At 40.5% G+C, this 16,232-nt stretch overlaps 1 protein-coding gene across 1 annotated transcript in view; it reads left to right on the top strand.

Annotated features, from left to right (window-relative positions):
• LOC129242141 (frizzled) overlaps positions 1-16,232 on the top strand; it is a 121,272-nt gene that overhangs the window by 81,248 nt on the left and 23,792 nt on the right. Inside the window, exon 2 of the mRNA XM_054878702.1 lies at positions 12,139-12,258. Within this exon, the coding sequence (XP_054734677.1) occupies positions 12,139-12,258 (120 nt within the window). The remainder of the gene's footprint in view (positions 1-12,138; positions 12,259-16,232) is intronic.

The following is a 16,232-nucleotide window of genomic DNA, read 5'->3' as shown; positions in this document are numbered from 1 at the left end:
CGCTGATCTGAAGTGAGTTGCGCATTACTAATCCTTATTAGCTCAAAATGAAGCCTCAACTGAAATTTGAACTCTTACAGCTAATATTAGGTAATACTGAATTCATTGAAACTTAAATACGAGTAACACTCTATCATTCCAACTAATTTGCGCTTTTTCGCCCTCTTATCGAAAAGGATAAGGAAAAACTATCACTTTAACCTTTGTGCTCATCCAAAGTGCATGACTCCAGTTCGCACTAGGAGGGTAAATTCCGACTGCCAGTGACATTGAAACACAAAAGCGACTTAGAGAGTGTTTTTATTGTATACCTAAATGAAAATATATACGTAAAACCATGTTTATTAGGGCGGGTAAATTGTAACGAAACGATTTTTTTCGACATCGTTCTTAGCAGCTGCGGATTTGGCATAGAATTATGAGAAAAAAGTGCATTACTGCGTAGCTCCAAAGTCAATTTCGGGATCGCCAAATATTGAAGAAGTTATTTGTAATTAAATGAGGAATTTATGGCTATGAAGACAGGCAGTAGAAAAAGTGTACCCCGCGTTGAAAGGTAAAAAGGATCTAAAAACAAGGGAACTGTAAATACGCCATTAATTCAGAAAAAAAAATTAATGGTTGGGCACAAAAATTTTAAAATAATTTTTGAAATATTGCAAAATTTAATTGTTTTTTGCTTTTTCTGGAAGTTTTAGTTTGATTTACACATACAAAAATTACGTACAGTCACTATTCCTATTATAATATTCAAAAAATTGTATATGATTTGCTCTTTAGCGTAAAAAACTTAATATAATTTATAGTTTAGTATATAAAAAACGGATATCAAAAACAAGTTTTTTCGTGTTAAAACAACCTCAAGTACAAGTTTGCATTAAAACAAGGAGTTCATAATAGATGACGCCCTTCTGAACTCAGCTGATGCGCAACATAACCTTTGAGGCATGAAGATTCTTTTTCGCTGTCGATGGACCTAGTTCACCTGGAAGCCTCAGCTTTTTCGAAGCTTAGGGTTATCATCACTAGTAACGATGCGATGCAGAAAATCTTTTTTTTCTGCCGTTCAAGGAGCATCTCACACGTCACCAAACGTCTATCGATATCCATCTCCTTCAATTGATGTGGCTCCCAGTTGCCTGCTTTCTGGACCATTACCAACGCGTGCAAACTTTGACCGACGTTTGGTCTGTGAACATCAGCCGCACTTTTCTTTTTTTTCGGGACAATGGTATACATTTTTGACGTCAGTTAAAAAAGTATCTTTACGCTTCAAATGAATGTCAACTACTGCGATCGAGACCTCACTTATACACCTTCAAATCACCAGTATATTGCTAGGATGAACACAAAAATAGTATTCAGCAGCGACACCTCTTTTTCAAGGGCGGAAACTTATTCCCATACCCAATACATTAATCTTCATCTGCGTAGTGACTCAATGCGGAAAGAAGGAAATCACTAAGAGTGAATGTGGCGGATCGTGTCAAGTTTTCATCAATACGTTTCTACGCCGGTCCAGAACAATGTCGCAGACCTTTGCGATAAGGCAAGTCCTATCTAGTCTAAGATAAAACTTAGAAAGTAGAAACGGATCGGGTATAGCATACCAAAGGATCCAACTGAAGTCTGCAGACAGAACGCTTGAAAAAGAATTAAAAGCTACCGGAAAGTCGTTTAAGGAAATTAAAGTCAGGAAATTAAGTCATTGCGAAGGGCCCTACGCGATGGAATTGCTTTGTAGTGGTCCAATGTTCCATTCGAGATAAAAGAAACTGATGTTAGTGATGATGATATTGACTACATATAATATTAACACATAGGTTGAAAAGTCCTGGGCCTAACAAAGAAACGTTTTTTTTTTTTGGTGAAGATTAGCTTTATTCATCCCTGTAATTTTCGTTAAAAACAACCCAATAGTTCCAGCGCGTCTCTAACATTTCAATACCACTTTTGTAGAACGATTTATCTTTTGCCTAGAAATAAGCCTCAGTTTTAGCAATAACCTCTTCGAGCGAAATTTATTACCGGCGAGCATATTTTTAGGCCTGCGAACAGCCAGTACTCACTAGGAGCCAAATCTGTTAAATACGGTGGATGTGGAAACAATTAGAAGTTCGATTCATGTAGTTTTGCCATTGTTTTGATTGACTTGTGACTCGGTGCGTTGTCTTTATGTAAGTAAACAGTAGTAACTTTGAACAGAGCTTTCTCATAGTCAAATGATCATGCAATGAAAAGCCAACATGTTCGTTTGATATATTTACGATGTCAGCTAACTAACGTAGATTCACTCTACGATCATTCAACACGATTTTGTGGATTTTTTTGATGTTTTCTGATGTTACCGCCTCCTTTGGACGCCCGCTGTGCATCATCGGTGTCTCTGCGGCCACGTTTGTAGTCAGCAAACCCTCCTTTTCTTGTTGTTTCTGTTGAGCGGAGTCCCCATAACACTTTTCAAGCCATTGCTTCGCTTGAACGGTATTTTTTTTTCATTGAGAAGCAGTGTAAAATTAAAACACGAAATTCTTTTTGATCCATTGTTTTGAAAATAGCAAAAGTAGCGTCACTCTTAGCATAATAACTCACGAACTAATGAGTAGAATATCATGAAATTTTAACAGCTGTCTTTTTAAGTTTAGTACTAACTGAAGAAGAGGTGAATGCAATAAGGCTAGTGCCATCTATGTTTTAGGCCCGGCATTTTTCAGCCCATGTGTTTAGTTCATTAAATATAGGTTCTTTTAAAATTTGTGGTGCTCGAAATTGACTCTAAAGCTATGCTGTAATGACCTTTTCTTCTTATAAATTTATGTAAAATCCGAATATGCTAGGAATATTGCCGAAAAAAATATTGGCCCGCCCTAATGTACATATACATATCTCTATTTGTAAGTTTTCTTAACTATGTATGCATGTTTAAGCGCCTAACAAACACCTAAAATATGCGCCACCACACCACTGACAGCCAACAAATTGTCCGACAATTTTGACTTCAACTTTCAACCGCTGAATGGCCTAGCCTGAGGCTCTAAGAGACAGACAGACTGACCAACGCATATCCGCAACAAACTGAGCTACACACTGGCTGCAACATCAACCACCGTTATAGCAACAAAATTAGTTACAACAAGTGAAGCTATGCACAGTCAATATTTAGAAGGGGATAGTTAGGTATGTAAATATTATATGTACGAAATTCAATCATATGTCTGCTTTCAACCCCTGGCTCTGTTGCCATATGGACAAACACACAGACGTATCTATGCCGTGGCATGTGTTGGTCATGCGATCGTAATTTTCGACTTTTGTTTGGTGGAGTTGGATGCGTGTACGAAGATGTATCTACACACATACATAGCCATACATACACACATAAATGAGCGTACAACGAAATAGCCACCTTTTCGAACGCATTGCATTGCCAGTCACTTGCTGCAGATCTCCCACATCATCCACTGCATACCAAATATTCCATCCACTTCAACTCTAAATTGTTTGTGTTTGTGCCATCGAGTTGAATGCTTAACATTGTATCGAGCATACTGTCCCTTCTTCCAAACATTCATCCATCTGTGCATCTATATATCGTTAGTAACCATCTGCCTGTCTGTCTGCTGCTAGGCATTATCGTCTACCAGCTCGCTGCCCACCATCACCCAAGTCGCACACTCAGCGCTTAGCTCCAACTACATGCTTGAACTACCACCAACAACACCACACAACCGCTCTGTCTCTAATCTGAAGACAGAATAGTCCACCCACTCCGTCCCTCAACACATATGGCATGCCGGTTACTAACAAAACGGCCCGCCTGCCAAACAATATGGCAACATGGTCTGCATAGTCGCTTAGCCAGCGGCCTAAATCGTTTCAAAAGCAAAACAACTGGGCCGCTTTGGCTAAAAAAAAAAGAAATATTTATCAATGCATAGAACTTCGTGTGCAGCTCCACTTGGATGTGTGCGTGCTGGACAACAAACCTCGTCTGGAGGCGGGAGTGCAGTACTTTTATCTACAATAAATTAAAATCTGCTTAAATGCCAGGTTGAGTACCTAAAACGGCCCAGCAAGAAGACTGCCTTCTTGCCCAACTACTCACTCGCTCCATCCATTGCTGATTTGTTCTCTTCCTGGGATGCTTTGATAGTTTAACGCCAGCGGGTATTTTTGAGTAATCAAAGATTTCAATGTTGCTAGTATGTAATAATTTATGTTGTTGATGCTGTATGCACGTTTTGTTGCTTTTTATATTTGTGATATTTATCGTTACTGCAATTGCTGTTTGGTTTCTCTTGACGTTTTAATGTCGATGGCCGTCGGGTGGTTTTGGCATCAGTGATGACTGACATTCATTGAGTTCGAAGAAATTCTCTATTGGAAGGAGCGAGGAAAATGTGCCATACATTCAGTTCTATAGGCAGTTTGTCGAATAGACAATAAAACATTGATTTATGAGCTAAGAGGAAATTCTAGTTCTTTTCAATTTGGTTCTCTCTTTTTATTCCGGGAATGCATAAATGCGCATATATCAATTTTTCTCAAAAGAGAAATCATCGAAAGCTTTAACATCGACCTGTTCCAAACTGGAGTCGTACTAAAAACATACCACGTTTTACCAACTGCTGTCGCAGTACATGAAGAGAGCTACTGAAGGCCGTTGGCCGTAGAGACTTATACCGAACCTGAAGAAGGCGGTGAATAGAAGACACGGCGACACTGATTATTACCTCACCCAACTAACAACAGTAGGAGCGTTTGAGGTCTCAATCATGACGAAACTGCAACAGATTGATTGGGAAACGAAAGTTCAACGGCGACAACAGCAGCAGTATATCACCAAAGACGAACTGTTTTAGACAAGCAAAGGAACAGACGCTTGAGATATTATCGGAGTCGTAGAGTCTCCATAAGTTGCTTCTCTTAATTGGCGCGACAACCGCGGGTTATGCGATTTTGGCTGAGTTTAACAAAGCGCGCCAGTCGTTTCTTGCTCGTGCTAACCGGCCCCCGTTGGACACACCAAGTGAAGCCAAGTCCTTTTCCATCTGATCTTTCCAACGCAGAGATGGCTTTCCTCTTCTTCTGCTACCACCAGCTGGTACCGCATCGAATACTTTCAGAGCCGGAGCGTTTGTATCCATTCGAACGACATGACTCTGCCAATGTAGCCGCTGGATGTTTATTCGCTGCTCTATGTCTATGTCGTCGTAAAACTCATACATTTCTTCGTTCCATTGCCTGCAATACTCGCCGTCGCCAAAAATCTTCCGCAGAATCTTTCTCTAAAACACTCCAAGCGTCGTTTCATCGAATATTGTCGTTAGGACGTTAGGACGGGCATTATGAAAGCAATGTAGAGTGTTAGTTTTGCTCGTCTAAAAAGGGGCTTACTACCCATTTGCCTACTTAGTCCAAAGTAGCACTTGTTGGCAAGAGAGATTCTACGTTGGATTTCTAGGCTGACATTGTTTTCGGTGTTAATGCTGGTTCCTGAATAAACGAAGTCTTTCATAACCTCGAAATCATAAGTCAACAATCATCAACACTGACGTGGGTGCCGATTCCCGAGTGCCCCCATTGTTTTGTGATGACAGGAGGTACTTCGTTTTGTTCTCGTTCACCATCAGACCCATTCGTTTTCCCTCTTTATCCAGTTTTCATAAGCCTACAGCAGAAAAACTTGGCTTCATTCTGATGCAATATCTTTAGGCCCCAGATTGAAATTTAACCAAGGTGGAGGATTCCTATAGAATTAATAGGAGCATGTCCACATACCACTGGTGCGAGTGCCTTCTTGTTTTGCCCTTCGTATCTGCCTACTGAACGATATTCCTCAGATACTGTTTTTGTTGCTTATAAGAGCCTTTTATTATTTTCGTTAATCCTCTTTAAAATTTTTCATTTAAAATATAATCCCTTTTTTGCCGTTTTACCATTCACGCGTAGCTACTCATTTAATTTTCTTTTAACAAATACCTTCAGCTTAAAATGAACTGAACAAATCCAGCGTTACACCTTTTTTAGATGACACACCAAGCCACTACTTTTAGTCTACTGAAATTTGGCAACATTGCTTTGCACTGGCAACTTGTGCCTTCGTCACTTGACTGAATCGTTTGCCTTTCCATCCACCGTTTTTTGTTATTTTTTATTTTTTGTGACTTTGCCACATGCAACGCACTCATTACGCCACATTCATTGTGCATTCTCATTCATTTGGTATAACACCGTCAATGGACACGTTTCCACATTTTTGATTCCCCCGGGGAATATCAAAGCAGCAAGTACCCGCGTGCCACAAAACTCAGGCCTGCAGTGTGCGACACAATAGTAGGTACACTCCTGTGTATGTGATGAGTCTTGAGTGCATGGATGTGCTTGTGTTAGTAACCACACGCTTTGGGCCTTCGACATACTTACATTGTTTGTGCTGCTGTTGCTGCTGCTGCTGCTGCTCTTCAATTTTATCTCTCCTATGTTTTATGCTTTTTATTCCTTCTTAATTCACACTCGCACACACTCCTTACACACACATGCGCACTTGAGCAATAACAAAAGCAATTGAAAGACTGACAGATGAACGTAGAATGGCGAATAAATTATGCCACGCAAAAATCGCACTTTAAGATACCGCGCGCCGATTCTAACAAAACGATTCGCTTTTGGTCTCCCATGAGCCTGAACGCTTAGCACAGCTCGCGAATAAAAGCAAAACCCAAATAATGTTAATGATAAGACAACACAAAATCTACTGGAATACTATTGCGTATTTTTATACGCACTGCTTACAGAAGAAGCACTCATTTTTGCTCACCATCTATCGGTTTAGTGCCTGCAGTGATGTAGCGAACATATTTCCTTTGAATCACGTGAATTTCATCTTAACTTCGTTGTGCTCATTGCGGATCTGGAAAATGCGTGCTTGAGCAGCTTTAGCTGCATCGCCTTTGGCCACATAACTGCTGCTATAATTTACTTTTGCCCACCTCCTTCTTCCTCTTCTTCGCCATGTGCGGCTAGGGCATCTTACTTCTATGTACGAGTATTTACATACATCTTCCTACTTGCTTGCTTGCTGCCTGGCCAGTTCTACTCCACCTACCTACTGCTCTTTGGGTGCATACTGCCATCTTTAATATTTAACTACGCTTAATTTCACTCTAAATCACACTCCAGGGGAGTAGGTTATGCTATGATTTCCACATTGTCAGCCTCTCTGTCTACTTGCCCACCTTCTCTCAACTCTCCCGGCGGTCGTTTAATGCAACCGAGTTTGCTTATTCTACGCTGCAGCAACGTTCCACTTTCAAGTCGCTTGTCGATGAATTTTGAATTTTTAATGAGCTCTTCTTCGGGCAATCCTTCTCACCCGCTTCCCTTTCACTAGTTCACCTAAACAGCGCATATAATGAGTTTCCTTTCCACGATGGTGGTAAAGCACTTTACTTGTTTGGTATTAAATCTATTTTATGGCACATTAAAGTAGAAGTAGTTAAATTTCATAAATACTGCCAAGATTTGTGTCGTAAATAGGATAGACTAAAGTACGTGTAACTGAAATTGGTGTCCTGTGGCGAGTGTAATCTTTGATGGTTGATTTAAATGCGGGTATTGCCATATTTTACATCTAAAACCGAAAGAAGTCCGGATAGGAAAAAGCGAAATAATTTTTGAGATTTATGGATCCCGCCTTTTGTGTGCACGTTTCACATTTGCCCCGTGGGAGCAAGATATCGAGAAAAAAACAAAAACACGAAAAAAAGACGTCACTGGAATTTTAAAATCAGACTACAAGAAAATATTCTAATTTAATATTCGGATCACCTTAAAGGAATTTTAATTAGAGAGCAAAGGAGGGAGATATTTAGAGGGAGACAAAATCGAGTATCACCCTAACCAATTGGATTTGTGCGTGACTAACATTCAGAGAGTCCTGAGTGCTGGTAGTTCACCGTGAATGTGTTTCATCAAGTTATAGAAAAAGCTTTGGGGCAGACAATTGTAACCTCCGACAACATTTTGCCATAAAAAAACCTCCCACAAAAACCATCGATCGTTCAGGACAGCACAAAACTGTAGCGCCCACTTTTTCCAGGCCAATATGAAAAAACATACTACTGTGGGCAAAAAGTAAGGTGAATTTGGTTGTAAGATGAAAAATCTTTATTTATTCTTGTAAATCAACTTTATCCCCTTCAAAATAATCCCCTCTCGATGAAATACACTTATACCAACGATTTTTCTAATCCCCGAAACATGCCAAATAGTCCATTTCCGGTATAGCCATCAGCACCTTCTTCGATTCAGCTTTTATCTCCTCAATCGACTCGAAACGCGTTCCCCGGAGAGGTCTCTTGAGCTTTGGGATTAGCCAGAAGTCACACGGAGCCAAATCAGCCGAATCCGGAGGTTGCGGAACGATATGCGTGGAATTTTTGGCGAAATGGTCACGAAGAACGAGTGCAGTGTGAGACGGTGCATTATCGTGATGCAAAAACCAAGAGTGGTTGGCCCATAATTCTGGTCTTTTTAGACAAACTGCTGCACGTAAACGACGCATAACGCTCAAGTGATATTCCTTACTAACAGTTTGGCCAGGTGGAAGAAATTCATAGTGCACCACACCACGAAAATCGAAAAAAACTGCCATCATGAACTTTATTTTTGAACGACTTTGACGTGCTCTTTTCGGTCTGGCCTCGCCTTTAGCACGATATTCGCTTGATTGGGCGGTTGTTTCAGGGTCGTAAGCATAAATCCAAGTCTCATCTCCCGTAATGATGCATTTGAGCTTGTCCTGATAGTCTGAAAGCATTGTTTCACACACATCAACGCGACGACTTTTTTCCAAGAAATTGAGAGTTTTCGGTACCAAACGAGATTTAACTTTTCTTAGGCCCAAATGGTCTTTCAAAATGGTTTTCACAGATCCTTCTGATATTCCGATCATATCAGTAAGGTCTTTAACAGTCAACCGACGATTTTTGAGCACTAACTCCTTCACTTTATTGACGTGTTGGTCATCTGTTGACGTCGATGGTCGTCCGGAGCGCTCCAAGTCATCAACATGTTCTCGACCCTCTTTGAAGTCGTTGTACCACTTATAAACATTTTTCTGCGACATGGTCGAATCACCAAATGCCTTCTGCAGCATGCTAAACGTTTCCGCAGCCGAAATTTCATTCCGCAAACAAAATTTGATGGCACTTCTCTGCTCAATCAAATCAGACATTGTAAAAATCGAAAAATGCACTCTTGGTAGTTTGGTAAACACAAGCGTAAATATATTACTGATAATGACATTAACATGAAAGCTGGCCCAGATGTTATTAACAGTGCTGCCAACTCATGAAAAAAATAACTAGAGCGAAATTTTAATCCCGCGAAGTTTGACAAATAAATTCACCTTACTTTTTGCCCACAGTAGTATCACAAATTGTAGTAGTAAGTCAGGCAAACACCTATATTTTCTACCGTTAAAGCCACAGTCAGAGAATTGTGAGCACCATGGTATTGAGAAATTCATCCACGAAAGGGAGAAAGATATCCACGTAGTGCGTCTGATGCGTTCTGAGTTTTTGAGTAGTAGTTGTATATTATCAATTTTTATCAAGTTATCGCAGACAGCAAAGCTTCATCGACATCCTCTTCAGGTTATTTAACACCTATACGAATACTGCAACACATCGCTTCGGACCTCTCTTAGAATAAGTACTTGTGTAAATCTATATTACGAACCCTGAAGATCTAATGGGATGTACAGTTTTTAATGATAAACCCGATGATTGTCTTCCACCCGCCCAGCCAATACAAGAAACGCAGTCCGTATGGCGAGCGGTTAATTTTTTTTGTCGGTGAGCTCTGAGTCAAGAAAGGTGAGGGTTTGTTTAGCGTCGAGATCTAAATATGCTCGGCTACATGAACAATTTATCAGCTACATGAAAAGTTGTCAAAGACTTCGTTTATCTAGTAACCAGCATTAACACCGCTAATAATGTCAGCCTTGAAGACCAAGGGAGAATCTCTCTTGCTAACAAGTGCTACTTTGGATTAAGTAGGCAATTGAGTAGTAAAGGTCTCTCATGATGCCCGTCCTAACGTATAGCACAGAATTTTGGACGATGACAACATACGATGAAGCGTTACTTGAAGTGTTTGAGAGAGAGATTCTGTGGAAGATTTTTGGACCTTTGCAGTTTGGCGAAGACCTCCTCTGCGTTGGAAATATCAGGTGGAAAAGGACTCGGCTTCACTTGATGGTTGCAACTGGCACCGGCTAGCATAAAAAAGAAACGACTTGCGCGCTTTGTTAAACTTAGCGCGCCAATCAAAAAGAAGAATAAAAGCTTGTTCATAATTTATTGAAAGCGGCTAGTACGAGTATCGTTTTCTGCATGGTAAAAAGCGGTTCCGATGAATCAAAAGTTGTGGAATGAGAGTTGAGATATTAGCATAAGTATCCAAGTAGTTCATTAACCCCTTGCCGTGCCATTTAACTCGACGAAACTTGGGCCCAAGTGTTACGCGTCAGCGCGTGGTAAGCAGATCAGACTGATGCGCGAGATGAAATAATAGCAATTATGAGACTCTTGACTAACTCTGGTGGCGTACAGGTAGAAATTAACATTCAATTACTACCCAAGCACGTGGTTTATGTTTGATCCGACTATCTGTATACGACCTCGGCTCGTGATATTGACGTTCTATTCTCGAGCCTGGCTCGTCATATTCATGGTAGGTAGGTAGGTAGGTAAGATGGCAAGAGTACCCCAGGTACACTACAAGTAGCACTTACGTGCCGTTTTGATACCATAATGTGGACCACTACCTGTGAAAGGATTTAGGGAGGAGAGAAAACCGTCTACAGGCATCCAGTGCTGCAGCGGAGGAGAAAAAAGGGATCTAGGCTGGAGAATTTCTTCAAGTAATCCCCAAAGGGCACGCTAAGGAATCTCAAGCGCCTAGCCGCCAGAGCCGGACATTTGCAGAGAAAGTGTTCCACAGTCTCTTTCTCTGCAGGATCCCCACAGCTTCTGCGATAGGGGTTGTACGGAATTCCAAGCTTCTCTGCATGAGTGCCGATCACCCAGTACCAGTGATCACCGCAATGAGTTTGGAAATTAAATGGTGGGAGATTCCCATCACCTTAAGCGTTCTGTTTATATCGTTTTGAGGCCATAGTGCTTTTGAAATGGCACACGGTGAGACAGACCTCCATCTGTCATATTCATATTAGGCCAAAATTTTTATCACGAGTCAGACTCGTTAAAACACGGCAAGGGGTTAAGGGCGTGGTTTGCTGACATGCTTTTAAAAAAATAGGCCGATTGTACATTGATTCTCGTGAACAAGCATTAGGGTTAACGCCCGCAGAAGAAACCGGCTAGAAATTGATTCCATCAGTTCGGTGGCAGGAAAAGCGCTGCAGCTAAAAAATTGATTATTTCTGCCGAGTTTGCACCAGGTTTCTTCTGCTTCAGTGCGGCTCTTCGCATCACTTCGAGAAAAGCGATTTGCTTGTAGCCTCTAAACTCACAAGAAATCGCATTCGATTGTTAAAATCAACCCCTTGCTCCATATATTAAAGATCAAACTTTCAAAGCTCTCGTGTAAAAATGCACTTCCCCCTGCATCCGAGAAAGCTCCTTGTCAAAAAACCAACCGTTTCTTTTCCCATATGATCTGAGTATTAGAAATTAGTATTTCTCAAACCTGGTAGGTTAAGCAATCTGCTGCCCGACGCACTTCTCGAGCAAAAAATTACATCACCTCGTCTCGCGGAAACCGATTGATAAGACTCAACCTATTTTGCTAGAGTTTCAGATCGGTCCTTTCAAACACTTGGAAGTAAAGCAAGCTTCCTGCTGATTTTGACCCTCTCGCAAGAAATTATATCTCCTCTTCTCCGGAAAAGAGCTGATTGTTAAGCCTGGTAAGCTTTGTGCCAAGGCATTTTCCATGTTGCAGATTCAGGTGGTTAGGGTTTCTAGAATTCATGTATTACTGCCATATTTGGTGGGGTTAAGTAATTTTTAAGGGTTAAGTAATTTTTAGTACTTATTATAAACTTTTGTTAGAAAAATATATTAATAAATTTTTTGGTAATTTAATTTTTTCTCTGTCCTTTTACAGGAATTACGCGATTGTGGTGCGCCGTGCCATGCTATGTTCTTCCCGGAGAAAGAGCGCACTGTGCTGCGTTATTGGGTCGGTTCGTGGGCAGCTGTCTGTGTGGCAAGTTGCCTCTTTACGGTAAGTGTAAAATCTATCATTTTTGACACGTACTTCGCTAGGGCATACGGCATCAGCTAATTTAGTTATTAGCACCAATTATGATTAATTTCTTGCGTTGATTCAAGCGGAGTCAAGCAAAGTTCAGTGGGTCGGAAGATTCCAATTTCACAGAAACATCATAAATCAATGTGTAATTGTAGTCGTTTGATAAAGGAGGCGAAGAGGAACGCGAAGGGAACAGAACATAAATAAGTAGCTTTCGTTTGCCAGCTGGCATCAAACTAACAATATTTCAGAAAAAGGCAAAGGCAGCGGAAGCAAAGTGGCGCCAAGTATCACAGCAAGCCAGAAGAGAGGCAACAGGACGTGAGTGGTAAGCAACATACAAACGCGCTGAACACGTGCATGCTGAAGAATACTCATACAAAAACATCCTTAACGTGACATATTACCTGTCAACGTGCATTTTTCAATAACAGCAGCTCAGTGGCAAATCCGTGCGGCAGCTGCAACTTGTATGTCAACGGCATATCAGTAGCGAATAGCAGTGAGTGTCGCAATAAGTACTAGACTTTTAAAATACACACATATGTATGCACATACGTATTGATGGATGTGATTCCAAAAATATTGGCAGCAACAACGACAGCTGAATTTGAATAAAAAATCAATTCTATTAAGAAAAGAAAAATGGTCGACGGTGAAAGTACCAGGAAAACATCAAAAACATATAAGATTGGGTGCGACTTTCTAGCACTTCGCTACTTTGCCGCAGGTGTTTGATAAGCCGTGCTACAAACAAGGATTTAAAGGTGACACAGTAGCGAGCTTATGCGTGTGCGTTTTTGTTGGGGAATAGCGAATCTGCGCAGAAAGTTAAAATTGTTTTCGCCGCAAGCCCGGAGACACTTGTCACGAAAATAAAAAGTAATAAAGAGACAAAAAATATAAAAGATTTGCACTTACGAGGGGAATTTAAAAAGTTTGCAAAATAGAGGGATTAGAGAGCAAAGATTTGAATCAAAACAACAATAAATACTAAGTTAGTTTTACAAGCCTCTGAGATATTACCAAATAAATAAATCTATGGAAAAAATATCAGCTATGGAGAAAATTGTATTTATGAGCCCAGAAAAAAATAATTGTTTATAAATATTAGAAATGTCAAAATTTGTCAGTGAGTAAGAATGTTTGTTATCTTTTCACGACGAAATGGCTGGGCGGATTTACATAAAACTTAAAGACCATCTAGCTTAGAACCTGCGTTAAGACATAGGGTATTTTTTGAAGAGACATGCCACCTATTTGAAACAACATATTAAATTAAATTAACGAGTTAAAACAAATAAATTAAAGTATTGGTGTCAAACGAATGGGGGTTAAAAAAGATTACTTTTAGGAGTATTTTAAAAGAGGGTTGCCATCCGTTTATAAAATTAGATATGAAGTAATTAACGAATTAAGTGAAACTGGATTATATCACTTATTTAATCCCAGCTGCTATGAAAGCAGTTCACAAAAGAGTTGCCAGATTTAGAAAATGTAAGCAATTTTTATGTTCAAACCAAATAAAGTGTAGCAACATCAACATACTTCAGATTTAGATTTAGATTTATTTGAGGTTTCCACTTCGGCCTCATGGCCTTTTGTGGCTTCTACTTTTCACAGTACGTCAACCAGACCCAGTTACCTTTTCAAACTTAAGATTGAACTAGGCCGAACCCAGCGTCTGTGCCTTTTTTCTGGCTGCAATTGGCCGAGATGTCTCAATCTGCTCCGCGCTTTAATGCTGCATTCAAAGAAAATGCGCTTTGGAGTCTTCTGGGCTTGGTTGCAGAAGCGACAAGAATCGGTGCAATAAAGGTGACTTCGGTGACTTGTAAGAATGCCCGTGAGCATTCTTTATTTATCCTTAGAGAGAGTTATGAGTGCTCTAAACCTCTTGTGAATGTACCCCCCATTAAGGATTTCGTCTAGCCCCACAGTTTGGTGTCGCTAATCGCCTTTAGTCGTAGCTCTTCGCTCCTAATCTTCTACCAGCTGATGTGTTGTCCCATAGCAAGGAAGTGTTCGGGTCCTGTTTATGGCAAGGCCGCAGCCTCTCTTGCCTATTTCGTTCCCAGTTATAGCCCTGTGTCCTGGGATCCAAATTAGACAGATGCGATTTTGCCTTCCTCACAGATTCAGTTACACTTAAGAGTCAGTGAGGACTTAATCTTACAGGCTGACAAAGACTTGAGTGCCGCCTGACTGTCGCTAAGAATGGCAATTCGCTCGTTCCGGAAGTTCCTGTCTAAGTTAATCTCTGCACATAGACAGATGGCATACAACTCCGCTTCGATGCTGGGAAAACTACTCATCGGTACAGAACGCTTGGTTCTGTGGTCATATATTCCAACGCCGATGCCTTCGGGTGGCTTTGAGCCATCTGTGTACCAGTGCAGGGTGTACTTCTGGCATTTCTTTCAAGTGCTGGTGTACTCCAGTTTTCCTTGTCGTCTGGTTCAATTCTGAACATCTTTTCGAATTTGATGATTTTAGTGATATTATCTCTGGATAGCTGGGCAAGTGGGGCTGCAGACTCAGCAATTCCATATTCTTGGATGACATCACTTTTCCTTTACCAAAGCCTTTCCTAGTAGATCACTTAATAATTGGCGTGTCTTCTTTGCTCTTTTCTGGCAATTTTATTATTATAATAATGCGCAGATGCAAGTCAAATTTTCCACATAGCTTGAGCTGCAAAAAGCGCTAGACAGCAAGGATGCTCAGATTATTTTTACCAGGTGAGAGATAAGAGTCATTCAAATGCTAGAGCAACTGAAACCACAGAGAAAAAGGGTAATCAGCTCGCAGCGTATATGACTACTCAATGTGCTTCTGAAACAGTCAAAGAAGGAGACGCACATCGACTACCCTGTTGCTCAACGATGACCTGAACAGCGCCAAATATTTACCAGGAACACCAGCGGAACTTTGAAAATTTTTGCTTTTGTTTATGATCCAACATTAAATAATATTATAGTGACTACAGTTAACGGCGCATTGAAATGGAAAGCGGAAAGTGCGAGTATGTGTTGCTCTAGAGATAAGATGATACACCTACAGTCCTTCAAAAGAACCACTTTCTGCCAAGACTTATTAGTCACGGCGCTGCGTAAATAGTATGAAACCGTATATGTAATTTAAGTTTTCACATGACTCGCTTTAGAGCAGATCGAATTATCGCCATGCCTGGGTTTTGAAAACATTAAAAGTAATCTATAAGTGGCATAGTATATTCAAGTAAACTAAAGATTCAATTGTAGCGCATAGGCTGGTCAATTGCGGCGGTTTTCTCAGATATTTTTGAAACAGCTGGAGAACTTTTTCGGAAAATAAACAAATTTCAGTTATTGTTACTACATCAATCACGACTTATCAATATGCTTCATGATCCTTCTTACAAGTCTAAGATCAGCGCTAGATGTGTGTCGTTTAAAAACCGCTCGCTCCTCTCTGGAACTGTATACAGAGAAAAGGGATGAATTAAAGAACCGGATTGTTGCCAGAAACAAAATTTGAGTTTATCACTGTGGACCTGAGTCGATACAGGAGTTTAAGAGAAGGTACAGGAAGAGTACCTAAGAAGATCAGGCTGTCATTATCGGTTTGAAAGCCGATGACTGCGGTGTTTTGGGGCCCAGAATGAATTTGATATATTATTAAAAAGCGTAAAAAGGTATCAATATTACGAAGGAATACTACGCCTTTGACCCCAATAAAATAAAGGGAGGACTCTGAAAGTCTTGAAGATTCGACGCCATTCAATTTCCAACTCGTAGCTGCGTTTACTGGTTATTGGATGATCGGCACATACGCGGTAAAGCTAAGTGTACTTTTTAACCCGCATTGCAGAAGCTGTGGGCATCTTTCATCGAAGGAGACTGGCGATCACTTTCTCTGTAAATGTTCGGGTTTGGCAGCTAGACGAATAAAGTCACTGTGGCAGT

Source organism: Anastrepha obliqua, chromosome 3 (genome assembly GCF_027943255.1).
Source record: "Anastrepha obliqua isolate idAnaObli1 chromosome 3, idAnaObli1_1.0, whole genome shotgun sequence".
Lineage (NCBI taxonomy): Eukaryota > Metazoa > Arthropoda > Insecta > Diptera > Tephritidae > Anastrepha > Anastrepha obliqua.
This window is presented reverse-complemented; position numbering and strand designations above follow the sequence as displayed.